This window comes from Dermacentor albipictus, chromosome 7, assembly GCF_038994185.2.
Source record: "Dermacentor albipictus isolate Rhodes 1998 colony chromosome 7, USDA_Dalb.pri_finalv2, whole genome shotgun sequence".
Taxonomy (NCBI): Eukaryota; Metazoa; Arthropoda; class Arachnida; order Ixodida; family Ixodidae; genus Dermacentor; species Dermacentor albipictus.
In genome coordinates, this window is record NC_091827.1 from 16628331 (window position 1) to 16655595 (window position 27265).

Consider the following 27265-nt stretch of genomic DNA (forward strand, 5'->3'; position numbering starts at 1 on the left):
TACAATGAAGAATAAAGCGTGTACATATTTGAATGAATGAATGAATGAATGCTTTATTCAGACAATACATTGTCTGGGATGTAGGGGCTAAAGGCAGATGCAGCTGCCTGACAAAGGCCCCCCCTACCCGTACATTGCTCAGGGGGTGGAACACCATGAAAATACAGTGCAAAAACGTAGAAACAAGAAACGAACAAAATGTATGCGGCAAGCAATCAAGTATACAAAGAAGTAAAATTGTTACGCTTTATACATAACATGCCATCAGTAATGCGTGAGAACAAGGGAATATTTAAACAAGCAAATAATACTGATCAATGCTACAAAACATTATATAGGAAATAGGAGAAAGAAATGTAAGAAAAAATGACTAAAATAAAAAGAAAAGTGATCGAGACCGCAAGGACAGCTAAGTACCACTCATTATAACTATTACTGGGCCCAAGTATTGCTAATGAGAAATACCAAATAGCATATTCAAGACACTTGTTAAACTTCAGTCAGAATCCGGTAGACGGACGAGCCTGCAAAACCGAGTACTTCTGCTATAATTCTCGCAGTCGTTCGGCGGTCATTTGTTCTTGTGTGCAAACGCTGGCTCATGCCCACTAGATGCGGAGGCCTGGCCAAGAAGCAGGCGGTTTCACGTGTTTTTATTAGAATTATAGTACGGATAAAATTTGCTTGGCAGAGCGTGGATAAGAGAAAGATAAATTTAGAAATTAAACAATTAAACAAACAACTTTTTGAATGTTCCTTCGTTTCTCGTTTGTTTTTGTATGTTTTTTTGTTTTTGTTTTAATCGAATATGTGATACTTTTCAGCACACAATTATTGGCCAATCCCTCAGTGTGGGTATGTGCCATAATGCGAGCCCACCACCACCACCACCACCACCTCCACCACCACCGCCACCACCATCATCATCATCATCGTCATCACCACCACCACCACCACCATCATCATCATCATCATCTGCGCGCCACGCAGCTCGTGCAAATAGCCGTTGCGGGCTATTTCAACCGTCAATCGCAGGTACATGACTTAGTCAGCTCGGTCGAGCCGGTGTGCTGTCGTCTCTGGGACAGCCGCTGGCGGGGTGGGGGGTGGTGTGCGGTCGGCTGGGCGGCTCTTGCCTGTGGCCACCTCACTCGCTTGATAGCCTCTGCCCTAACCGCCGATCCTTCGTTGTAGCCTCCAAAGATGCACGGTGCCATCGAGGTCACGGAGGAGCCCATGGACGCCGACGACAGCGCCGCCTGCGAGACAGGCCGAGGCGACGCGGTCACCGCGTCGTTCGAGGCGGCGCACCTCTTCCGCGATGACGGCCGGCAGCGTGGGCTCGCGCCGGGCGTGGTGGCCAGGCTCATGCCTGGACTTCGAGATCAGAGGAAGGTCCGCGAGTTCTGCGACGTCACGTTTCGCGCGACAGACGGCGTGGAGGTCTGGGCCCACCGGTTCGTGTTGGCAGCCAGGTGAGTGTTGTTGTCGCGGTGCTTACCTTTTTGTACGATTGTTGTTTACGCCCGTTCTATCGGACGCGCGCAACTGCAGCGCTTGTACGAATACGTTATTCGAATGCTGTTACGCGTAACTGATAACTTATAGTAGTGGAGTTTGATTAGCAAGTCCTGCAGTGGCCGCGGTGTCTCTTAGGTGCGGAGCCGAAATGTGCGGGTTGAGACCCGCACGCCTCAATGCGACACGTTTGCATATAAGCCATGGACGTAATTTTGGTCCGTAGAGACGAGTTGACCCGACCATGTCGAGTTAACGCAAATACAGAGATTCGAGTTGGAAAGTGGTGTTTGAGCTCGAAACTGGTTTTTGAGTTCATGCTAGCTCTAGAACTTGGAGCGTCAAAAATGGGAACAGTCGCGTTAACCCGTCTGCAGCTGATAGTCAGAGAAGAAACTGTTTTCAGTAAGCTACCTTTCTCCTTACTGGTCACGAACAACATGCGCATATGACTGGGACATAGCCTTTCTGACAGGAGAGCATATACAGCGTTTCCCAACTGTCATGTACCAAGATTTCAAAATATGCAAATGCCAAGTAGCTGAACAGAACCAAGATATCTCCTAGGTATACTTTGTGGTATATTTGGCGCAAAATACATTTTTTGAAAAGGGACAGAACAAAGGTATACTTTGTGGCACAAAATACATTTCTTGAAAAGGGACAGAACAAAGGAAGACAGTGAAGCGCCAAACTACCAACTGTTTAATGACAGCCTGAAAAAACTTATAATTTAATGCCGCGACACCCAACCAAGGTAATGTTGTTTGTCATCGCTTGGAGATACTCAGGCTATCTTTTGCATTCTGCCTAATTACATAGCCTTAATTAAATAATGAACCTCTCGAATATTATAGTTAGATGAGAAGTACCAATAATAACATTGTAGAGCAACATGAAAAACTCCCGATACAGCTTTCTGTTTCTTAATACGTGCTACGTAAATGTTTCTTTCCGTGCGTCAAAAAGCCCGCGAATATACGCAATGTGCCAGTCGCACTTCAACTTTTGCTTGTATTCGCGAGCTTCTTTCATGCTCAGAAAAAACACTTTTATGTAGCACGCATTAAGCAACAGAAAGCTGCATCGGGAGTTCTTTATGTTGCTCATTAATTTTCTCATTGACACTTTTCGTTTAATTATAATATTTGAGAAGTTGAATAACTTATTAATACTGATTATGTGATTAGGAAGAATGCAAAACAATAATCTGAGTATCTCCAAGCGACTGCAAACAACATTGCCTTGTTTCTGTCCAGTTAAGTGGCATTTCCATATATTTAAATACTGGTGCATAATAGCTGGGACACCCTGTATAGCTATCGCACAGCGCTAAATGCACGGCTAAGGGTAATACACTAAAGACACGTAGGCAAGACTGGCGACGAATATTGTTTGAGTACGATACAAAACCCAACTGATGTTAAATTATTTTAGAGTACAGGAATAAGGAAGACTAAAACCGATTTCGCAGTTAATTCTTTCTTGCTTATTAATCGTGGCCTTACTGTGGATAACTCCGAGTAACCGCAATTCAATAAACCACAGTACTCACTTTGGTCACTCAGCAGCCCAAGAGGCCGGGCATGGACACGTCCACTTGGCAGAAACGCAGTTCGTTACAAATGTCATAATGACCTGGGACTGAATGGTCTACCAACTTCGGATCCGCATTGATATTCGCGCGGCCGTGGCGTACGGTGGTGCACCCGACTTGATAGACGGTCGTTCTCAACTGGCTTACCGCCGTATGCAGAAATGCAACTTAAGTGAAAGCCAATGCTTGGCTTGATTTAGATGACGCCTGGCGTTAACGTGCCCAAAGACGCTCACTGCGTTTCCTTCGGCGCGTACCCGATAGGCGTCACTCGGATCAAGTCAAGCATGGGCTTCAACTTAAGTTGCATTTCTGAATACGGGGGTTAGTGAATTAACGCTCTCTCAATGTGGTGTATCCCGAATAAGATCGATGCCGAATGCAGTCTCCGTTTTCTTGACCATGATATGGCCTTATTGCAATGCACATATCAGTCTACGAAACACGACTAAGATTCTTACGTAGTCTTAGCGGCAAGACAGCATGTTGTTACCTCCTTTAGACAGTGCACTTATCCGGATATATGTCATGGGGTTTTACGCGCCAAGACAGCGATCTGATTACGAGGCACGCCGTAGTGAAAGACTCCGGATAAGATTTAACCACCTGAGTATGTTTAACGTGCACCTGATGCCCAGTACACGGACGTTTTTTTGCATTTTGCCGCTATCGAAATGCGGCCGCCGCGGCCAGGTTTTAATGCCGCGACACCGTGCTAGCCAGTGCATAAACAGCTTACGAGCGGACTTTAGAATGTCACTTTTCTAGCTTTATGCACACGAACCCTTCACGCGCAGGTCGAGTCAGCCTTCGGTCAAGTAAAATTTACTTCGAATCTTCTGCACGTTCACATATACTCGATTCTAGTGGCGCTGTAGCACGAACCCAAGGCAAACCTCGTCGGGTAGTGTACGCGAACATGTCAATAGCGAAAAAGTATCGGATAGGAACTCAAACTTCTGTAAAGAAAGACAGTTACCAGATGGATGGATGGATGGATGGATGGAAAAACTTTATTTTCGTCAGAACGCATGTGCGGACGATTCCGTGCTAGATGGCCATCAGCTCATGGCTGACGGCGACCTGGGTGGCCCACTCCACGGCCCTGGTCTGGACGACCGGGTCTGAGCTGGCCAATACGGCCTCCCACTGCTCGAGAGAAGGATCACGCATAATATCCGCCGGTGGCGGCGCTATGCTACAGCTCCGTAATATGTGGTCATAGGTGGCCAGTTCCTGGCACCATTTGCATTCCGGCTGAACGTCCGGGTAGATTTTGTTTAACACGTATGGGTTATAGAAAGATCTCGTCTGCAATCTTCGCCAGACGCTTTCCTGCGCCTTCACCAACTGCTTGTCCGGTGGAGGGTAAATTCTCCGCTCAAGTTTGTAATGGTTAGTAATGTCGTGAAAGGCCAGCCAATCTCTCGTGGATCTCCCTGGAACGTCCGGCTCACCTGCTCGGCTGACGAAACCTCGAGCATTCATGTGAGCCGCCTCGTTCCCAGGGTTCCCAGAGTGGGCCGGTACCCAGACAATTTCCACCTCCGTAGTCCCTCGCCCCGTGGCCCGATTTAGTAATCCTGCCGCTGTGACAGAGATTCTGCCCCTCGCCAAATTTCGGATGGCTGTTTTAGAGTCGCTGAAAATCAGGTCAGCTTCAGTATTACCTATAGCTAGCGCTATCGCCGCCTCCTCGGCAGTTTCTGAGGAGCGGGTTTTGACTGATCCAGAGGTGACTGAGCGTCCCCGCCCATCCACCACCGCAACTGCAAATGCGTCCTTGTTCTTATTCTCGGCGACATCTACGTAGACCGCCCCGTTGTACTTCCCGTACTTAGCATGTAAAGCTCTGGCTCTTGCCTTCCTACGGTTCTCGTGATGTATCGGATGCATATTTTTAGGTAAAGGTTTTATGTACAAGCCCTTGTGCATTTCTCGCTTCACCTGAATTTTCATGTTCGCAGCTGCAGGATCAACTCCAATGCCGATCCCTCCCAATATATCCCTCCCTACTATCGTTTTGGAAAGTCTACTGAGTTGCATCGCCAAGTGTGCCTCCCGCAGTTCTTCCAAGGTGTTGTGCACCCATAATCCCAGCAGCCTTTCGGTGGAAGTATTGTTAGGCAACGCAAGGGCCGCCTTATACGCCTGTCTAATCATAGCCTCCACCTTGCCTTTCTCCGTCGCGTCCATCTTCATATAAGGCGTCGCATACACTATTCTACTGAGCACAAACGCCTGTACCAGCTTACACAAGTCCTTTTCCTTGACGCCTTGTTTACGATTGGCGATTCTCCTGATAAGTCTCACGGTAGCATTGACAGTATTTTTGAGGCTTTCCAAGGCCTCCCTATTCTTCCTGTTAGTCTGCAGATACAGCCCCAGGATACTGATCGTTTGGACCTCAGCGACCGGTGCACCCCCCACTTTCACCTTCAGCGGTGGTGGCGGCACATAGTGCCTCGCATGTATCCCTCTTGGTTTATCCCTAAGCACAAAAAGCTCGGACTTGGGCTGAGAGCACGAGAGTCCCGCCTCCCCCGCTAGCTCCTCCACAATATCCACTGCCTGTTGTAAAGTTTCCTCCAATTGTGCGTCGCTTCCCTATGTTACCCATAGAGTAATGTCATCCGCATAAAATGTATGTTTAAGTCCCGATATCATAGCCAGCCTGGGCGGTATCTTGATCAAGGCGAGATTAAACAAGAACGGCGATAAAACCGACCCTTGTGGTGTCCCCCTGCCCCCCAACGGGAAAGGATCCGATTTAAATTCTCCGACTACAATCTCCGCAGTCCTATCCACCAGAAATGATCTGATGTATCGGAAGGTTCTACCCCCCGGTCCTATGTCCGATAGGTTCCTTAATAATGCCTCATGGGTGACATTGTCAAAGGCCTTTGTGAGGTCGAGCCCCAAGATAGCCTTCGTGCCCGTGCCGTACCCAGGATCAACCACGTCCTTTTTGAGCTGTATCATGACGTCCTGCGTTGATAAATTAGCCCTGAAGCCAATCATCGTTTTAGGTATCAACTCCTTGTCCTCCACATAACCCTGAAGTCTGTTGAGGACCACATGCTCCATCAATTTGGCCAAGCAGGACGTCAGCGAGGTGGGTCGGAGATTCTCAATACAGATCTTCTTCCCTGGTTTAGGAATAAATGTAATCCTAGCATGCTTCCACTCTGCCGGGATCTCCCCGGCCGCCCAATATTTGTTCATCAAGTCCGTGAGCGCCCCCACTGACTTGAAATCCAGGTTCCTCAGCATTTTATTAGTAACCCCATCTGGACCCGCTTCCGACGTAGTACGAAGCTGCCCCATTGCAAACTCCACCTCCGCCACGGTAAAGTCCGCATCTAATTCGAGGTAACGGCGACACAGATTAGTCTTCGGACGATAACAAACGTCCGCCCGATGTCCCACTCGTCTGCAGTTATAGCAGGTCTCGACTAACTCTCTGTACGGAATCACCGCGTACAAACAGTGCCAGTAAATAACCTGCCAGGGAACATGCTTCCCCCCGAACGTTATCTGAATCGCCTTCGACTTCCATAAAGGTCTGGCATCCAAAATTTATATGCCGTCATTCCTCTTCAGGAATCCCGCCCGAACTTCTGCCAGTGGGCATCCGTTGTACGCGTTGTAAATGACTCCGCGCACAGAGTTCTCCGGCGCCGCCACGTACGCCGTAATCTCAAGGTCATGACCACGAAGCTTGAGCGTATTTACATTCGCATATGCCCCACAGCGATGCATACACGGCGTGCTCACCGTCATCGTGTTGACGTCATCGTGTCTCGTTGACCCGCACCAGGTCTTCCTCCACCGCAGTCGCATTCGTCAGCTCCGCTGCCGCTCTCAAGGCATATACGAGTTCCCTCGACGTTACCATACTCAAGTCCCAATTCTTGGGTCGGCACACAACCTTGAAGTCCTTCGCTGACATCTTCAGAAACGGTCCCCGTTTCTTCCACACCGGCGCTTTCCCGCGCTTGACTTGTTCTGCTCCGTGCGTCGGGCGCCCGTCGCTGCCTGCCTGCTTCTCGCTAGGCTTACTCTCGGTATGGTTCCCGTGTACAGATTTCTTGAATCTATCTTGAGCCCGCAAAACCCAGGCCCATTCTCCCGCCTCGAACTCTTCGGGCGTTATAGTCTCTCCCGCAACGGAGTACTCCATGGTCTTCAGCCTCACAGAGGCCCACAACCACAAGTCACCGCCCCGGAGCCCGGTGCCGTCGGCGGCGGCTCGGCCTAATGATGAGGCCTAACTTTGCCTCGCGGTGGTTGAGCACGAAAAGCGTGGAAAAACCCCTAAAAAGGGGGCAAACTTGCCGAAATTAGGTGTCCGCAGGGAGAGGGTAACTTCCTGTGGACAATCCCACCAAAAGCAAGTCCACAGCACAGGGAGTTCCACCGAAAAACGGTTTCAAAGCGGGAGCCCATGCGAAGCACGTCCGCAATCTTCGACTTCATCGTCTTCTCCCAGTTACCAGAAGTCCCCTTGTCTCACGTATGTATCCTACATGGTAAATCCCTCTGTCGGTCCCTCCGCGTTGCAGGTACTCCGGCTGCTATGCGCTTTTCGCCCTCGCCAAGCAAGGCATGAGTTCCGAGCAGAGGCGGATGAGCGTGTGCACGCCACCCATCCGAGCGGTGATGACAGACCTGGACAGCGACATGACCGAACTGCTCGTCGGCGTCGCCTACCACACACCGCTGCACGAGCTCATCGGCCAGCACAACGTGGTCAAGTCACTCGGGCTCGCCGAGAAGCTAAAGGTCAGTCGGGTGCTGCGGTGTTGGTGAACGAAGTCGTGCGCTGCGGTGCTGGTGAACGGGTTTCTTCGTCCTGGTGAGGTGGTGGGAGCGTTGCCGCTAGCAAGCATGAACTCTATCCTGTTTATGACCATCGGTCAAGCTTCTAGGGCCGTTGAGGTCGCTGTTTCGAATCTGGACCGCTTGATGGCTGCTTTCACACGGGGGAAGAGGTGGAGAGAGAGAGAGAGAGAGAGAGAGACGTCGAGTCTTTTTCACAGCTTGGCTGTTTTGTTGCGAGCTTACTGAATGACTCACTAGTGGCCCACACGGTCGCCTAGTCGCTCAGTTACAGTCGCTGAGTCGCTCAGACAGTTCCTTAGATGCTCGCGCAGTCACTTCGGCACTTAGACGCCCGCGCAGCCGTTTAGTTATTCAGCCAATCACTCAATCACTTCAAAAATCTCTGTGACTTGCCAAATTAATAAGTCACTTCATCAATCACATGTTCACTTGATCAAATAGAGACGCTTACTCAGTCACGCGGTCACTTGATCAATCACGCAGTCACTAGGTCGATCCCACAGCCACTAGCACACTTTTAAAGCATTTAAACAGTTCAAGCTTTTAAACGGTTCAAGCTCCCGCAGGTTGGTTAGACGATCCTAGGCTCTCCGATATGTCTCAACACACTACGTGGTTTAGGCCATAAATTGGGTGAAAGTAGTAAAGAGTGTAAAACTATTAACGTTCTTACAATTCTTCGCGCACTCTCCGGTGTCTACCTACCCGCCAGCCTGGCCTACGTCTCCAACCGTTTTCCCGATAACTTGTCACCGGGTGGGTGGTAGCCCATGCTATAATAGGCAAAGATTTGTGCGGCTGTACCTAAGGAACGAGGTTCGAAACCAACCGTGTAGGTCCAACTCTGTGTATGTGTCCCTTGGTATTAGCCGACCTTCAACAAAGCTCATTGATGTCACCTTATGTCACTGGGTATATGCCACTGGGTGTGTGCGGCTCTTCAGTGACGAAAAAAAAAATAATTTGGAATTTCTCCGGTGCAGATCGGAATCGAAGGCGTGCCGTATATGTTCAGACAATTTTCTGCACGCGGAATTCGCAGCCGCGCCATTAGATGGCGCTGCCAGTTTAAAGGAAAGCATGCATACGAAATGAAAAGTTATGTATGGCAAACTTGAATAAATCAAGCGGGCTAGGGGAATATTCGTCACCGCCGCGTTTCAGAGGGGGGTGCCAATAAACCATCAACACCATCAAAATGCGAGAGACGAACATGACTGCAGTCGCACCTCATGCATGGCGCGTCTCCGCGGTGGCAATTTACGGCATGTCGCCACGTTGCTTCATGGTAATCTCATTAACGTCGAAAGCAATAGCGAGACGAATTCAGCCGGTATATTTCAAAAAATCAAAATAAGGATAAGCAAGGCGTATTTTGTATACGAGAATGAATGCTCATAATTTCAATCCATCCCGTCATGCGGCGTCAGTTCTTTTCTCAGCTAGTGTTCCTTTGACGAGTTTATACCCGGCTTTAGAAGTAGAAGAAGACGAAGAAGAAGAAGGTGTTTGATGCCTGGTGTTATGGTAAGTTCCGGAATTCCCACCATTAAGGGCTGGACATTTCTAAGCGCACGGTGCAACTTGCAGTATCACTGAGGATGTGCAGAGAAACGGCTTACAGGCAAACTTTCAGTTTCAGAAGAGCGCACATATTTCGTCCCGATGCGGAACTTATTCGTCACTCTGGCTAGGAGGCTATAGCATTCCTGGTCCGAACACGAGGTCGAGGGTTTCGGTTTTCCAACCAAATTTTGTAGTATTCCCGCTGCACGGAAGAGGACGCGCAGCATTTTGCAAGTCGTCTGTTGGCCCGTTATGCCTCGCGAAAAAAATATGAAGGGGTTGCAGCGGTTTTGTTTTACGTTTACGTGGGTTTCGGAGACCAGGCGAACGTGAAGCATGCACATTTGTATAGCAAAATTAAATGACGTTATGAATAGGCGTTATCGAATAGCTAATAAGCTAATAAGCCACGCCACACCAACGAGGCACTTGCAAATCAACCGCGAAACCTTCCGTCGGCAAACCATCGCTACAAGTTTTCTGTGGGCCACAATCGCCAGGAGCAGCCTGTCTCCTCTCTTTGCCCGGTGTTCTCTCCACTTATATCGCCAACGTTAGGAAAGTGTTATCTGGGAACATTTCGCGAAATCATCACCTTTTACAACCAAAACACGTGGCCTTACGAGGCCGGAATCTCTATACGGCATAGAATTTTTCTGCACTGGGGATATACGACATGCACGTTTTCAGGACGGCCGAGTTGCCGCACGCCTTGAAATGGATCACGTCAAAGAAAAAAAAAAGTTTTTTCGAAGTTTTTCACAGCGAGGTTCAGCATAGGGTTCCACAGACCATAATTTTCTTACGACGCACGCAGATATTCCCCATACGGGATCACTGCCTGAACACCTTGAAAGAGGACCTCAGACCGGAGACCTGCATCGACACTTACCGCCTGGCCTCCAGCCGCGGATTCGAGCATCTCGCCGGGGAAGCCTTCCGATACTTGGTGCGGAACTTCGACGAGGTACGAACATTGAAGTTCTCCATGAGAGCAGATCCCGTGTTGTGCGGTTTTATGAAGACTGTTCGTCTATCCAATTATTCAATGTCGGGGACGGGAGGCACAAAATTTTGATGACAGTGCTTTTGAGCAGCGACGGGAATCAAAATTTGCGCGATATTGGCGCGTAATTTTGCTACTTTTGTCTGATTCATGAAGGTCATGTCGTAATTATAGAATTAGAACCAGTTTTGTTATGCATTGGGGGTTTCGCGCCGGTATTGAGGAATACGGAATGTTCGATATCGGCAGCGAAATGCACCTTTTTTGCCTTTATACCAGCTGTACCCTTTGTGTATCAGAAACACCCTCATCGCTTATAGGGTTCTCAGCACCTTAGCGCCCGAGTGAAGTCGACGCCACCTAGAAAACGTAATGCGGTGACGTTAAAAGCAATGAGCAAGAAAGGAGAGAAGAAAAATCGGACGACACGATTCCACGAGGCATGTATATACCAACCCTCTAACAAGTGTTCTTCCGCTGAATCCCCAGACCTGTCGCCGACTATACGGTGTGTCCTAGCTAACGTTACCCAAGCTGTTTAAAGTGCAAAATACGATTATAAGACTTGCGGCGTTAAGTTATCAGAGGTCAGAAGACCGAACACCGTCGACATTAAAGTCGTATCCGGCACCATGTGTTTGAACCCTTTTCTTTTTCTTTTTCTTTCAGCAGCTTTGCTAACGTTAGCTGGTACATATACAGCCTTGCTTTCATGTACCGTGTATCTACAGTGCTACTGGTATTGGCAATCAAGTAGTAAATATCGGCGCGTCAGACCAATCGTACGTCTTAAAGCCTCGCCTTCAAGTAAGCGACAATGATCGAGGCGCTTGGAAGTTGCAGCTGGTCTTTAAAGCCAGCTGCAACTTCCAAATTTATAGCCGGGCTGTAGGTATAGTATAGAAGAGGTTAGAAGTATAGTATAGTATAGTATAGTGTAGTATAGTATAGAAGAGGTTAGAGGTATAGTATAGAAGAGGTTGTAGGTATAGAACAGCCTCCTATGAAAAATTTTACATTTACAGTACTGTAGTAAACTTTGCGTCTCGAACGACTTGCCAAAGTCGTTTTCCATGCCGAAAATGAGAACGACACCGGGGAGAGCATTAATTATTAATTAATTCATTAATTAAAAATATACCCATCTAAAACAGAACTCACGTTGTCGATAGGGTAGAGGGCGTAGAGTTAACGGTCACAAACACACACACACACACACACACACACACACACACACACACACACACACACACACACACACACACACACACACACACACACACACACACACACACACACACACACACACACACACACACACACACACACACACACACACACACACACACACACACACACACACACACACACACACACACACACACACACACACACACACGCACACACACGCACACACGCACGTATATGTGGACACAAAAGCAGATTATGCATGTCGGTTAGCTAATGCCGCTGTTGATGATATGAGAGGGTGGAACCGGAAGTCCACCGGCGCATTTGCATGCAAACAGCGTGACGCACGCACACGTGACGCAGGTGTGGAAGAGCAGCGCCCAGTTCCAGGCCCTGACGCCAGAGGAGATGCACACCATCCTCGAGGACGACCGGCTCCACGCGCCCAACGAGGTGGAGGACACGTTCGGCGCCGTCCTCAAGTGGATCTCCGCCGACGTGGACCAGAGGAAGGCCTGGCTCGCCAAGTTCCTGCCGCTCGTGCGCTTCGCACGCTGCTCCGTCACGTGAGCGCACTTCTTCCTGACGTCACACACTGCAAAATAATTTGCACCCTCAAAAGTGAATAAGAGCGCAAATCTGTCTGTAACTCGCACCCCTACACCGAAAAAGGGTGTTAGTGTGTGAATAATAGACCAATTTACGCCCTTTCTCACTTTTAAGGGTGTAAGTTATTTTACAGCTATAGTGCAGCTAAACATGATGAGCGTGGAAACCAAATGCCGTTATTGCTCGCGAAAAATGGACGTCATTGTAAATATTGCAGCGACACAGTTCGAAGTCGCGGTGTCTGTATCCTATCTACGACACACGAGCAGCGACGCTCTCGCTTCGGGTTCTTTTTTTTTTTTTTCTAAGCGCTTCGGCGAGAGGAGAACGAAACGTGAGGCGCCACCACCGGTCGTGCCAGAGTCGATACGCTACACGCATGCCGTGTCGCATTGAATCAATGCGCTAAAAAGAGCGCGACAAACCGTTTTCGCATACGCGTATAGACGAAGCTGCGTAAGCGTTGTCGGCTTCTTGTTGGTTCCTGTTTAGCGCGAGGTCCGATAAAGGCTTCAATGTCGTATATACTTCAAAGGCGGAGGCTGTCGCACACTTGCTTGTTTCTATGGGACACGTGAAGCCGAGGGCATTCTTTGTACGTTTTGCAGGCAAAGCTCACTCTGATTTGCCTGTATATTAACCAGCAACCGCGTTTGCGAAAGTATGCACATTCTTGTAGAAAATGTCTGTACAGCCGTGGCGTTGGCGTATACTGTATCGAAATTGTTCACCTTTGATGCGATCTGGCGTCCGATGATATGGAACACTCGTGGTGGTGGACACACCTGACCTCCGAGATCGCTCTCCGCGATGCACTGATCTCGGTGGCCACGGCGATAACAAAGCGGTGCTAGAAATGAAGGTATGACTCGACGTGCAGTCAACTGACCCAAAGGGTGAAGTGACGTTTATATACAGTGTTCCGTGCTGATATGCGCCTGGCCGTTAAAGTGCGTTAGAAAACGTGCTCGCAATAGCGCGCGACGTGGCGATAACCACGCCTAGTGCGTTAACCTTGAGATCGAGTCACCTGCTGCCTTCGCGCTGCTTAGCGCCCCTTCACTTTCTACAGCAGATTTTTTTCCCGTGTCCTTGCAGAGACGTCGAGAAAGTCGTCACCGACCCACAAGTCCAGAGTGACCGGAACAGCGTGAAGGTGCTGAACGTGATCCACCAGGTCAGCTGCTGTTTCTCTACGCGGCGGGTTCTTGCTCTTATTACTGATAGCACGTGGCTGTCTAGGATTGCATTAAACATGCGGTTGGCGGCGCGTGCAAATAAGGGTGTAATTGTGTGGGTTACACACCGATTTACACACTTAGTCACTTTATAAGAGTGTAAAGTATTTCGCAGTGTAGGCTCTGCGTTGAATGAAACCTTCATTTGCACTCACACGCACGAGAACACGGCACGAACACGCACACCCAACTCAAGCGCGCGAGCGCGGGCACATACTGCACGCAATTTAGATGTAATATCATAGGATGGTTCCTATAGCACACGAAAAATTCGCGTATACACGCGTATAGCACTGCGAGATGCCGCGTCCTAATGTGATGCACTTGCTTCTTTCTTGACTACAGCATCGCAGTGGAATGTGTCGTTGGACTTCTCCATGTTCCGTTCATGACATCACATTGATTCTATCAATTGCAGGAAATCATCTGTTGCAATTCGAGAAACATTTTGGACTGCCCTAAGCGCTGCCCCACTGCTACGGCAGCTCGAGTGGCCATGCCACTACCTACTTCCTTCCAGCATTATACACGTGCTTTAGATACTATCGGAAACTGCGACTACGTCGCGAAGTAAGAAGGAAATAAAGCATGCGATGTTAAAGACAGTAGCGCATTCCACGTCCGTAATGTCGTCCATTATTAGCGTTTATGTACTGAACGCGCTATGTATGGACGCTCGGAACATCACAGCCTCGCAATGTATAGCGCCGCGAAGGCCTTAGTGCCTTGCGGCTGCTACGTAAACGCGAGTAGTAGCGTTGACGGCGCCATCTCGTGACCTAGAGCGTAATTAGAGCGCACAGCAAAATTTGCTTGAATTTGCTGGTGTAAACGCGCCGCAAGCGTAAATCGTAAATTTATGTCGCCGTTCGTCTTTTGCGTTGTGAAGAATAGCGCGACAATTATGACGCTTTGTGGGTGACCAAGCATCGACAAGATGGCTCTATCAGCATTTTATTACGTTACTACGACCTTCGATGAGGCTGCTCAGGTCTACGTCTTCGGTGCATAACCCTGCATACTAGACGGACAAGCTAACGGTCTCTAATATTCATCGTGCTTTACTTACCGTATTTTTGAGGCTACAGTCCCCAACTGCCGTATAGTCCGCCGGGGCTAACTTGGGCACAAAATTTAAAAAAGAAAGGTTTTCTTAGATATAGCCCGTACCCTGTGTATGGTCCGTTGGAAGTTGGATAGAAATTAGGTGGTTTAGTTTGTCTACAACCAGTGAACGGTAGATAAGCAGAAGCTTATTGTCAAACGGTAAAAGCCTGGGTTCTTTGTTAGACTCCATAAAGGAGTCAATACTAAATGCCGTCAAAATCATTCTCGCCGATCTGTCAGACCAAAACAAGTCAAACATGTCGGATTCCACGAACGATTCCTCGATGCCTTCATCGCCTTCATGATCTTTAGTTCTTGCGCATGGTCGACCACACTGAGCTTGAACAATGCCGCCAAGGTGCAGCATTCGCTCGCCACTGTCACGTTGTGTCACATCTTACGACGTATACTCCATAAAACCTTACAATATCCCCGAACTGCTTGAATGACCTGGACATATTGCTCTTGCGCAATGACGAACACTGCAGGTCTGATTTTGATAATTCGTGAATTAGCATGGAAAACGTTCGTCGGCGCAGTCTGACCTCGCTATTCTTCAAGCGCGCCTCGAATCTTAAGAAATAAAGTCGCGGATAGTCCGTACCCATAGATAGTCGGCGGCGCCCCGATAAATTTCAACTCTCCGGATTGTATAGCCCGCGGACTATATTCCGGAAACTACGGTGGTTATTTCTTCGCCCTTGCCTGTTTCTTTTTTTTTATAGGTCTGAGGACGACAGCTCTTGCTAATCAGAAAATGCTTGTAATCGCGCAGACGCTCAGCCAGCCGTCCATGGCGGTGGGCGATGTTGCCGGCGTCGACCTGTCCCCGAAGCTGTGGCTCACGCCTCGCCTGCCCAAGCACATCCTCTTCCTTTTCGGCGGTTGGACAATGGGCGCGACCAACAAGATGCTCACGTACTACAGCCGCGCCGCCAAGTGGAGCGTGATGGGCAGGCAGGACACCATGGTCAGGTAAAGTTGTCCCCCGCAACTATAAGCTGTATTGTTGTTAAGCGGTGGTGGGCGACAAATGTTCTACGCGCACAAGTGATGAGACTCCGAATTGTTGATAGCCCTGCAGCCTCGACGAACGTGCGCTTTCACATTGGCCTTCTGTCGTGGCGTCCCGGTAATGCACCCATAACGCAATTTCCTTATCAGAGTAGGATTGCAAAACGATTGCGGAGTATAGTGGCAAGCACTGGCAGCACAACCGTGAAGAGCTTTCTTCTTCAAACTTTATGTTTGGGCGGTTGCGTAGACAGATAGCTAGACAATGCATTAAAGTTTGCAGAAGTAAAAAGAACATACTACGTAGAATATAGTGATAAAGCTTCCAGGCCGGAACGACAGATGCTAGGGTGGGGTGGGAGTGGGGAGGGGGGGGGAGAAGGGTACACGACGTTTAAAAAGCATTCGCCGACGTCTCCCGCAGGGCGTACCACGGCGTAGCAGTGGTCGACCAGTGCATCTACTTCGTGGGTGGCTTCAACGGCCGCGAGTGCTACCACTCGGTCGTCTGCTTGGACGTGCCGCTGGCCACATGGAGCGCCAAGGCGAACATGGCCATTGCGCGCTGCTACGTCAGCGTCGCCGTCCTCCAGGCAAGCGAGAGCGAAGAAAGGCAGCCACTTTACTGCTGCGAGGCCTACAAAGCTATGCAGTTGGCGCGAGTTCTCATGAACTGTAACTTTAGTTATACCCGAACACATATTGCCGTATAGTGCATAAAGAAACGTATACGGCATCAGCAGTGTCGGTAGCGGAATCTTCGCTAAAGCAGAAGTTCCGGCTTCTTCGTTATTCATGATAATATAAAGACTGCGCCTAAGTCGAAGAATCCGACAAATAGATTTATTCCGCACTGTGTGTCTTTTTTTGCGACAGCACTCGTTTTACGGCCGTTCTTTGATACAAGCGACATCTTTCGGCACTTTGTTTAACCACAGTGTGTTAGCGCTATTGCATCATTGTCGCATGCAATATTGCATGCATGAATGCTATTGCATGAATACAGCTCTGTTTTCAAACGCATTGAAATTTAGAACGCTTACGGTCATCGCGTATGGTGCGCCCAAGTGGAAGGCCGAACAACACTGCGAATAGGCCAGTCCAACATGCATGCAATATTTCCAATAAAATGATGCGGCTATTATGAGCGATTATCGCAAGAAAATAAATCAGCTTCCCCATTGTTGCATGTAGAGGTGCTTCGTAAAGGTGCTTTGTACTAAGAAACTTGTTGCGAACCTAATGTGTCCCTGTAAATGTTTCCAACCACAATGCAAGGCAACCCTCGCGCCCTCTGCTGTTCTCTGGCGCAGACGTTTCGAAAACCGAGTGGCCACGTTATTGCTTCGGTCATAGTGGCTTATACGCGTTTTAGCTTGCCGACGCTGGCGTAAAAAAGCTTGCTGCATTAAAAATTTTGGCTCTAAATATGAGGGGAGATTACAAAATTTTGCAGCCATACGGTTGGGGTTTGACTTGAAACTTGGTACACGGATAACAGTATTGTGTAGGAAGTGGAAAAGTTATCTAACTCAGAGACAAAACTAGCCAGCTTTCTGGGGGGTATGTTACCGCGAACGTTATGCCACTGTTACGTGAAGGAGATCCTTTATTGCTGTTATCAGCCCCAGTCCTTCGAAGAACTCGGTAACAACTAAACGCCCGCCTTTTGTGTTCTTTTTTTAACTTTTCTATTTCCCCTACCGTGCACCACGCACCAGCCAATTATTCTCTTTCTCCATTGAGAGTGGGGAAACTGAGCAACGCGTATGTATACTATAAGAAAAGCATTTGTTCCATGCGAGTTGAGTATTTCTTAATGTTGGCCCTGCAGAATTCGTAGCGGTCACTGCAGAATGCGTAGGTATACTTGGTGAATGCTGGGCTAACTACGTAAATAGTTATCACGATGAAAGTGCCCGAAGGCCAACTATACCGCCAAAGAGAATAGAGGGAAGACGCAATGCAAGATTATGGGCAGAATGTGAACAGATGCATCAGAAACTACTGTAAACCTTGGTGCCCTTAATACCATAACTGTAAGCAGCCCCTCCCGTCGCCCCATAGAGCCAGACGGAACTGATGTAGAACGTATACTGACCCACCAGAACCGCCGTGGCTTCTCGCTACTTCCCTCGCGTGGTGTAACGTTGCGTCATATCCGGCTTCTTGTGTAGTTGCGCGGCACACCGCTAGGGGAGCCCGTCGTCTGCTACGTTGCTGTTAATTTATCTCTGTGGTTGCTAGTCTCGCTGCTTTTTCGCGGTGATTTTTAACCCAACGAGTTTGAGTGAGGTTTTGCAGCCAGTTGGCTGTCGCTTAACGTGTTGTCGTTTCTTCGCAGGGCCAGATATACGCCATGGGAGGCTTCGACGGCCACACGCGCACAAACACGGTCGAGCGGTACGACGTCGAGACAAACCGGTGGTCCATGGTGGCCAGCATGAACGACATCCGCAGTGACGCCAGCGCCGCCGTAGCTGAAGGACGTATCTACATGTGAGGTCGTTTCCGGATTCGCTGGCTTCCGAATCACTTTATGCGTCGCGATTTGACGGATCAGGGTGCGCCTTGAGCTTCGCTGTATCGCCTAGGCCCATAAACGCCATCGGCTCTCGGTTCAAAGTACAAAGACTCGATTCAAAGAGCAGATTAATCGAGTAAAGCAAGGACTGCTGCTGGTGCTGCTGCTGATGATGATGACGATTATGACGATGATGATGATGATGACGATGACGACGACGATTATTTTCATTAAAATTCTGGTTGGTGAGGAATATTCACCTAACCTGAATGAGCTAATTAGGCTTTACTACATCTATTGCAATTCAGCATTCTGTTTTATGCATAGCGTGGGGAAAAGAAGAGATCTTTCGAACGGCAACGGTATATATCTAGCAATAAATGTGCAAGTAGTTAGCCTCCTCAAGGATTTTAGTTTCACAGAAAGTTGGGAGAACGTAAATGAATCCACCGTGGAGGCTTTGAGACCGCTGAAATAGTGGAGGGGCGACACAAAGAACGGGGTGCGACCAAGTTACCGCAGAACGGGGGTAGTTATGGGATATTTGCGAGAGAGGACACGTACTATATATCCCTAGAGTGTACTTAACTGCGAAGGTGATTATGATGAAAGTCGCTTTCGCGCAGTGCCGGAGGCTTCACGGGTCAGGAGGTCCTGAACACCGTGGAGTGTTACGACCCGTCGACCAACGTCTGGACTCGGGTGTTGACCATGTCCTCGCCCCGCAGTGGCCTCCAGGTGGTCGCCCACAGGGACACGCTGTACATCGTCGGCGGTTACGACGGCACGGCGCGGCTCTCCTCCAGTACGCCTCTGTTCGCTGTAATCGTTACTATTCTATGTATGGCCTTCGTCAGCACAGAAGACACCGTCGATGTTGTTGAAATTTTGTGCAGGGAAATGTGCGTCTAAATTCACCCTCAGTCGGCATGTCATACGTGCTGCAAGATGACACGTGGCTCTTTGCTTAGATTTTATTTATTTATTTATTCATTCATTTATTTATTTATTTATTTATATTGCAGGTGGGCATACATATTTGAACAGTAACGTATTGAAACAAAAAACAAACAAAAAACATCCACACAAAGCCTTCAATAACAAATATACATAGCAGAAAATTATATCGTCACGGCCAAGACCATAACAGATTATTAATTTAAGCGCTAGAGTTTCAAGCGCCGAGTAGATCCCAACCCATATAGCCGCTAATAAATGGATGTGTGCGTCAACCAATGACAAGGAATTCTGTGTTACTACATTATCAGAAAGGTTCCAGTCGGTTATGGCTTTAACATATCAAATGAATATTTGTAACAGTTCTTGTTAACAATGGTTTTACTGACGGAGAATGTCGCATGCCCGTCGCGTAACCACTGAAACAACTAATTATTTGCGATATGTCAGCGTTGTAGTGTCCATTTATTAACTGGAAAAATAATTTCAAGCAACATCGTAACTGACGGTAAACCGATTTTTCTTGGAAGGTCCGTGATTGATGTGCGGCCACAGGAACTATAGGTCAATCTCGCTGTTGTCTTTTGCGATAGCAATTATGTGGACACTCCAGACACACTTTTGCTGTCGCCGTCGCCGTGATGTGCTCTACAAAGTTCAAGGGCGATAACATGGTCCCCACGCGCCGTATGCCGTACGTGCGAGGGAAAGCGTGAGAGGGTGAGCCGATGATGGCGGCTCTGTCTGGTGCGAGCACGGAGGAAGGAAACTAAGGAGAGGCCCTGACGTCACTCTTTGTGAAGCAAAAGTGAAGCCGGAAGTTGGCGTTGCTCATCGCGATGCTCCGCCTTTTGTGCTACCCTCCTCTCTTGTTTACATCTTTTGCAAAACCACACCTGGTTTCGCGCGCGGAGCGCGCGCGCTCGCGTAACCTCCGCCAGAGCACGGTGCAGGTAACACAGCGCAACAAGACACGGTGACTAATGCAAACCCGCCCACACAGCGCCTTTGCCACGGCACGAAACCTACCAGAGCAACACGTGTGAGCGCTCAAAATCAGAACAACGCCGCCATTGTGCCCCAAAAGGCGTGGCCATACAGCAAAAAAAAATAAAACAGTAGCGAAAAAATGAGAACCTACTACGTCATTTCCGCCACACTTTTCTCCTAGCGCGCGGAGGGGGTAGGGCCTCTCCTTAGTTTCCTTCCTCCGTGGGTGCGAGCAAGGGATGAAAGCGGGGAAGAAGCGCGCCGTCTTTCGTCTCGCATAGGGCACCGGGAACAGGGGAGGGAGGGAGGGAGGGAGGGAGGGAGGGAGGGAGGGAGGGGGGCGTTCTACTCCGCCGTCTGCTGCGTATGGCGCTGCCGCGCGGGCCATATCTTGGAAAGCGATCTGCGATGGGGACAGAGTCTAAGCGTCTAGGCGGGGCACCGAGGGCCGATAGCTTCGCGTGCGCTGTGTTTTCACCGCTTAGTTCGCGTTGAAGCGAGAGGCAGCACGAAGGTCAATTCGCTCGCTGCTGCTGCCGTGTTTCCTCACTCCAGCGTTCGGACAGCGAGCTTCCGCGGTCGTCGAGTGAGATGCGTTATGTTTGCTTGTGCGCGCGTCACACCATGATGGTTAACTTAGTTAGTAAGCGAATGTTTACGAGTTTATACGGCTCATAAAACGAGTATCCTCACTTCGTATAGCTGTCTACTAATTTGGTATTGAAATTGATGCTTCGTTTTTCTAATTTGTACATATAGGTCTTAATGTAGAGGTCTCATGTTATTACAGGATGTTCTAATATTGGTCGAACAACAGCGTTATAAGCAAGGAACTGAATTTCGGGTGTAGCAAACCGTAATAGGCCCCTTATGAAGAACATATTTTTAGATCATGCATATTAGGCAACATATTAGCATTTTGTGAGGGCAGTTTACCCTTAACTAGTACACATTTATTCTAATTTAAGGCACGACAAGCAACGGGGGTGGCGGTAACCTTCCTATAGACCTTTCTGAGCAATAGACGATGCAGCGTGTTTTCTTCATTATTATTTTTTGCAGGACATATATGAAGGAGCTCTGAAGCACCTTTAAAACATGTTTAATAAACCAACCTAATCGCTATATAATGCTTCCATAAAGAACCCGTTTTGCATTTTACTCCTGCGGCACACAGCTGAACAGACGCAATTTGTTTGGAAAGAACGTCTGCCTTTTACCGACTCGTAATGGCCGCGTATTTTCGCCGCATATTGTGACGCGCCAATTAACACGACGGCCTTAGGCTCGGCTTGATTAGACGTTTCGGCTAAACAGATGGCTTTTTTTTTTGTCGGGACGTCTCGGGCCTAAAAAGAAAGATATGCTGCCGGCCTCTTTAAAGGGACGCTAAAGTGGTGATAAAGGAAAGGGGCTGCGCCCGAAAGGAGGAAGGCGAGAGAAGAGGAAGTTTCGTAGTGCCTACTGGTTGGCGCGAGAAATGACGACGTGGTTGTGCGAAGGAAGGACGTGGAGCGATGCTGATTGGTTAGCGCAAGCAATGGTGTCACGAAGACGCGGTGGCAGAGTGGAGTACACAGTAACTTAAAAAACCTTCCTCGCTTATTGGTCTCTTGTAGAGGTGACCTGTTTATACGTGTGTGTTAACCGGTGCGAGCAATGTGCGTATAGGACCGGCATCACTTTTGTAATTGTGCGTATGCTAAAGGCTTAAAGTAACTCGGACTCTGTGCCATACCACGTCTGCTTTACGCTGCAACATTGATTTTCTCGTTCCCGAAGACGAGCCAGTCATCCATGCAGTGACTCGTCCTTGCGAATTTTCATTTGCGCTTTTCAGTGGAGCAGCTGGACGTGAGCAAAGCTCACTGCTCACGATTGCCCAGCATGTCCCACGTCAAGAGCAACTTCGCTGCAGTCGTGCTGGAAGGCTGCATCTACGTCATCGGAGGCTTCAATGGTAAGAGAGGCCAGTGGGGCTGCGTTGCCAACCACGTTTTGCGTGTGACTACCCCAACGAACCCCTTCGTGAACTCCGAGTTGTATCCAAGCGAGCATGTCCGTAGGACGATCTGTACACACGGAACGATAAACAGTAGTAATGTCACTGCGCTCTGAGCGCTATGGCAGTCGTTTTATTTTCGTGATCTGGAGGAAAGTATGGCTTCGAGGTTTTCGGGAATCGTGTGCCTTGTTACGTACCAAAATAGCGATCTGAATATGAGGCACGCCGTAGTGGGGGACTCTGCATTAAACCAAAAATATTACAGTTAGTGAAGCGTGGAACTTCATCTAAAATATTATGTAAAATAATAAGAGAACAAATAGCTGAAAAATACGATAGTCCTCACCATGTCTAAAATTCATGTTCATTCATGTCAAATTCATGTTCAGTTATGTTCATAACTTAGGTCTTTTCTTTCAACCTGTACAGCATAAGTGTGCGCTTGCTATCAAGTGTGCTTTTTTTTCTTTCTGCTACTATACTGTATCTTTTAGCTGCTTTGCTGCCTGGGATGGCACGACCAAGTCAGGCATTTCCTCTGCTTTTGGCCGCGTCTCCCAAGCCAATTCTGTGCGGAATTTACCTCGAATAAACCAAAAGAAAGAAGCTTTGACCACCTGGGGTTATTTAGCAACTACCTGAATAAAAAGTGCACGAGCATTCTTGCATTTCGCCCCCATCGAAATATGGCCATCGAATGCACGACCCGAACCCCAGCATTGTAACGCCACTGCCGCTATGCTACCGCGGCGGGTATCTCTTGAACGTAGGTAATCCAGCGCTTGGCATGACGCAACGGAAAATTCACGGTGGTAGTTTGGTGAAAATACATTCAAGAGGTTATTAGCAAATAATAGGTTATTAGAGAATATGGACGGGAGCACGCACATTGAAAACTGTCTTGCGAGGTCGCCACAGCTGGCTTTTCCGCATTAAGAGAGACCGTGCAGAGAAGCCAGACCTCAATTACTGTTCTCTTATAGAGGCGACGCGTTTTAATAGGCGGGCGTTAGCCGTGGACGTTGGCGTGGGCGACGACAAGCATCGTTCCTGCCACTTTTTGCTAATAAGCCGATTTTTCTGCTCTACGATTGACTTGGCTGTTAACTCAAGTCGGGAAAGGAAGGTGGAAGGCGGCCCTGTTTCCCCCGCAGAACTGATTGAGCGAGTTTTTTTACGGCGGTAACAGCGCTACGCCATTCTCGCCAGTGCAGCTAATGTCCAAGGTTAGACGAAACAAATATTTTATTGCGACAGCAGTTACACGGACACTCGAGTCGCGTTTTCGCCGTCACCGTTGACGACACCGTGCTGCCACGGTATCGAAAGCGCGTGAGAAGTCCAGTCGCGGATGTTTAGATCTCCAAGTACGCGAGCCAAACAATCTCTCAGGCAAACCGGGCAGCGCCCTGCATTCCACTGCTTGGCATGAGAGTCTATAGGTTGCGCTGGTTGTGCGCGCGTGTGAGAGGCGATTGGAAGATTGGTGGAAGAAAAGTACGGAAACGAAAAACAAATAAACAGAGACGTACAAAAGCAAAGTTCGCAACAAGGGGTCAGAAAATTTGGTTGAGGGAGTTTATAGTGCTTTTTTTTCTTTTTTCTTGTTTAACCTAGGTAGGACATTAGGCAGTATAATAGCAAGAGCTTGGTGGCGCAACCCACCGCCCCGTTCCAAAGGGGACGCTCATAACATCCATTCATCCATCCATCTATCCATTCAACACGCTAGCGTTCGTGCTGATCTGCCGTTTGCTTACACTCTAGTGTACATATAGACTGGTCTCGGCGGAACGGACAGCGCAGACATCAGACTAAGCTTATCTAATCATTGAGTTAAGCGCTGACGAATGCCGATGGTTTTCGGGCGGTCTCGTCTCGAGTGACATCAGTGTGTGAAGCCCGCAACTGCTATGGTGGGGCGTTGCTCGTCGCGCCAGCATTGTGGGACGCCTGGTAGCGGCCAGGGTGCTGTTTCTGCTGCGCGGTAGCTGTTTCCTGGCCTATTGCGTCGCCTCTACGCGTCACCACGTGTGCACTGTTAGAGCACTGCCCGAGAAGCACGAGCGTAACGCTAACTGACCTGCCAGTTGGTGCGCGCATCATCATCATCATCATCATCATCATCATCATCATCATCATCATCATCATCAGCCTGGTTACGCCTAGTGCAGGGCAAAGGCCTCTCCCATAGTTCTCCAACATCCCCGGTCATGTACTAATTGTGGCCATGCGTCCCTGCAAACTTCTTAAACTGCCAATTTCTTTTAAAAAAGCGTGAATGAACTTCACGTTCCGGGGCGAGTGAATCATCGAAGACAAAGAAAGCACACGTATGAGCCAAGCTTTTGCGACTATGCACTGTAGTGAGACAAATAGACCGGCGGAAGAGTGGAAATATGGCATGTTAGCCCATTTTCGAGCTCGTAACTGATGTCGCGGTAAACACGGGACGCGTCCATTGTTCCCCAATTTCCGTGTTGTGCGCGACACTTGATCCCGTGGACCTTCGGTTCAACATTATTTCATGCATGGGACGATCCGCGGTTAGACACTATAGACATGATTCTGGTGGGACCCGAACCTTTGATTGCGCTCGATAGATTTACCTGGACTCATTGGTTACAGTACTGGCCGATTAGTTCAGGCGTTCCCAATAGCGTCTCATTTCTCGTTTACCACCACACTTCCTTACTCCCCAACAGGAAAGACGACCGTGCCGCTGGTCGAGCGCTACGACATCGCCACCCGGCAGTGGTACACGGCACCTTCGATCGGCATGAACTGCAGCGCTTGCGCCGCTTGCATTGTTCATGACGTCCCCAACCCTGGTATGTCACCAACGTCGTAGTCAAGTACATAAGCCTCCTTATCATCTAGCTTACAAAATGATTGCGGGATGAAAAAATATTAGGTACGGGCAAATTGGGAATAATTAGGAAGCAGGAAACCGAGAGTCTAGCTAGGCACCGAGGTGGGCGCAATATAGGAATCATAAATCGTTCGTCGCCGTGGCGGAACTGCCGCCGAAAAACGGGCAGTCGACACGACGACGGTGACTATGGAACGACGATGACGGCCCCACGACATACGCGTCAAGCACACGGGCATGACTATATTGCGCTTAGTGTTACACTGACGATCTTAAGTGAAGGACAGGACGTAGACGTACAGTCGCGGACAGAATATTACGGACCATGAAATCTAAGAAAAAGCTGAATACCTCCGCAACCTCACAACGCAATCTGGTATTTGCATTTTGGACATCGACTAGAATATGCTAACAACGTTTTCGTGGGCAGTTTTACTGGTTACTACTACAGGCTGCTCGGGAATTGAACGTTTTCGGAGATCCCGTGGTCCACTTTATTCTGTCCGCGACTGTACGTTCACGTCCTATATATATCCTTCACTTAAAATCATCAGTGTAACACTAAGCGCAATATAATCGTGAACGCCCACGAATTAGCCCCCATCATTGCTTTACTAAATGTTATACAAGCACACAGGGTTGAACGCTCGCGGACGTCTCGAGTTTACGGTCGGTATTTCCAGCTCGCTTATAAAGCACTCGGCGATGCGTCCTGTCGTGGGCTTCCAACTTGATACAAACTGTTAAAGCCAATAGCTTTCTTTGCATCTTTCGCCCGTCTTCGTGGTTGGGCATTCACCGCTTATGCAAATGCGCCGATACAGAAGGGCGCGCCCTCTCGCACAGCTGAGGTGCGCGTTCGTCGCTGAACGTCAACGAGCCGGTTTGAGATGAACCGCAAAACATTCTTTCAGAATGCCCCTTCACCAATCTATCGATTCCTATTGATTGTTGAAATCAACCGCGACCTTTTTCAACACTGCCGTACGTGGGCGCGCCGCGGGAGGCCTATCTTTTCCCGCCGTGTGTTATCTACGCAATCCCTTTTATATCAGAAGAGCAAAGCGATATTGTTTTCACGTCGAACTTGTTTGTTGTCGCATGCACATGACGCGCCCCGTGCCCATCTGTAGTCATCGCCACTGTCACCGCTTCTCAGGATCAGTCCGCGGTGGCACAATCGTGGACGTATGTAGTCGTCCCCCCGTGCCACTGACGACTTTCGATGAGCCTGCGACTTCGTAGCTTTTCACAGCAACGTCTGAAGCAACGCACACTCCACAGGCTTAATTAAAGTGAAAGGAGAGGCACGCTTTATAGCGATGCTTTGAAAGCGTTAGTATTTCGTAGCTCGTTTCGACGAAAGGAGGTTGAAAAGAAACCTTGTTTGGCGGTTCACATGCCGTCGTGCGTATATTTTGGGGCGTCGTTTAGAAGCTTTGTGGAACGTTCGCGTAGGAAGGGCTTACTCCTCTTCTCCCGCTACCCTCTCCATCTGTGGCGGCTGCAGGAGGGGAGGATGACTGTTGCTTCCAATGGCGGCGCCACTTATACTATACCGCTGAAGATGTGCTAACTAACGGTTCTGTTCTCCACGGAATTGCGCATTGAAACGACAAACGCTACCTAAACATACTTAACTGCAAGAGATGCACGCCATTAAGCGCTTCATTTAAGGCGATAAGCTTTCTCGAAGCGTTCTGCCGTTCGCTTGCGTTGACAATCGTCATCCGTGGCTTGTGCACCTTTCTGTGGTGGCTGTGCTTTGTTCGTCTCGAACACCCGCTATCTCTCTTACTTATCTGATTTTATTTTCCTCACTCATTTCTCTCCGTGCAGCCGCCTGGGTATAGGCGTCCACGGCATGTCGGTCATGCGGCGCGGAACACCGCGACAGATCCTGACGACGCGCAAGCCCGTCTTCTTCCCGGCAACGCGAGCTGTGGCGGTCGTGGCGCCTGCATATACGGGCGCTGAGTTTGCAAATTCGCCAGGACGGGAGAATGGACGAATGCAAGAAAGAAAAAAATATGAATGAAGATGAAAAAAGGAGACATGAAAAGCTAAACGAATAAAAAAAAATCGGGAAGAATTAGTCGGTAACGATCGTCAAAGAGTGCGCTTGCTTCTTTCAAATCTGCTGGAAAAACGCGTTGGTCAGTATTGTCAAGCGCAGGAGCATCCGGGTAGAGACTTCATCACGTGACCTCAACGCGTGAGGTACAC

General features: G+C 48.9%; 1 protein-coding gene across 1 annotated transcript; it reads left to right on the plus strand.

Annotated features, from left to right (window-relative positions):
• The first annotated feature begins 867 nt into the window (after positions 1-867).
• Positions 868-27153, plus strand: LOC139047497 (kelch-like protein 10). The gene is made up of 13 exons (XM_070521310.1): positions 868-1035; positions 1195-1475; positions 7681-7900; positions 10344-10493; positions 12087-12289; positions 13431-13509; positions 15453-15652; positions 16116-16284; positions 18036-18190; positions 18842-19020; positions 22003-22122; positions 24873-24998; positions 26879-27153. Exons 1-13 carry the CDS (start codon positions 868-870, stop codon positions 26890-26892), a joined length of 2064 nt encoding a protein of 687 aa, XP_070377411.1. The 3' UTR covers positions 26893-27153.
• The last annotated feature ends 112 nt before the right edge of the window (positions 27154-27265 follow it).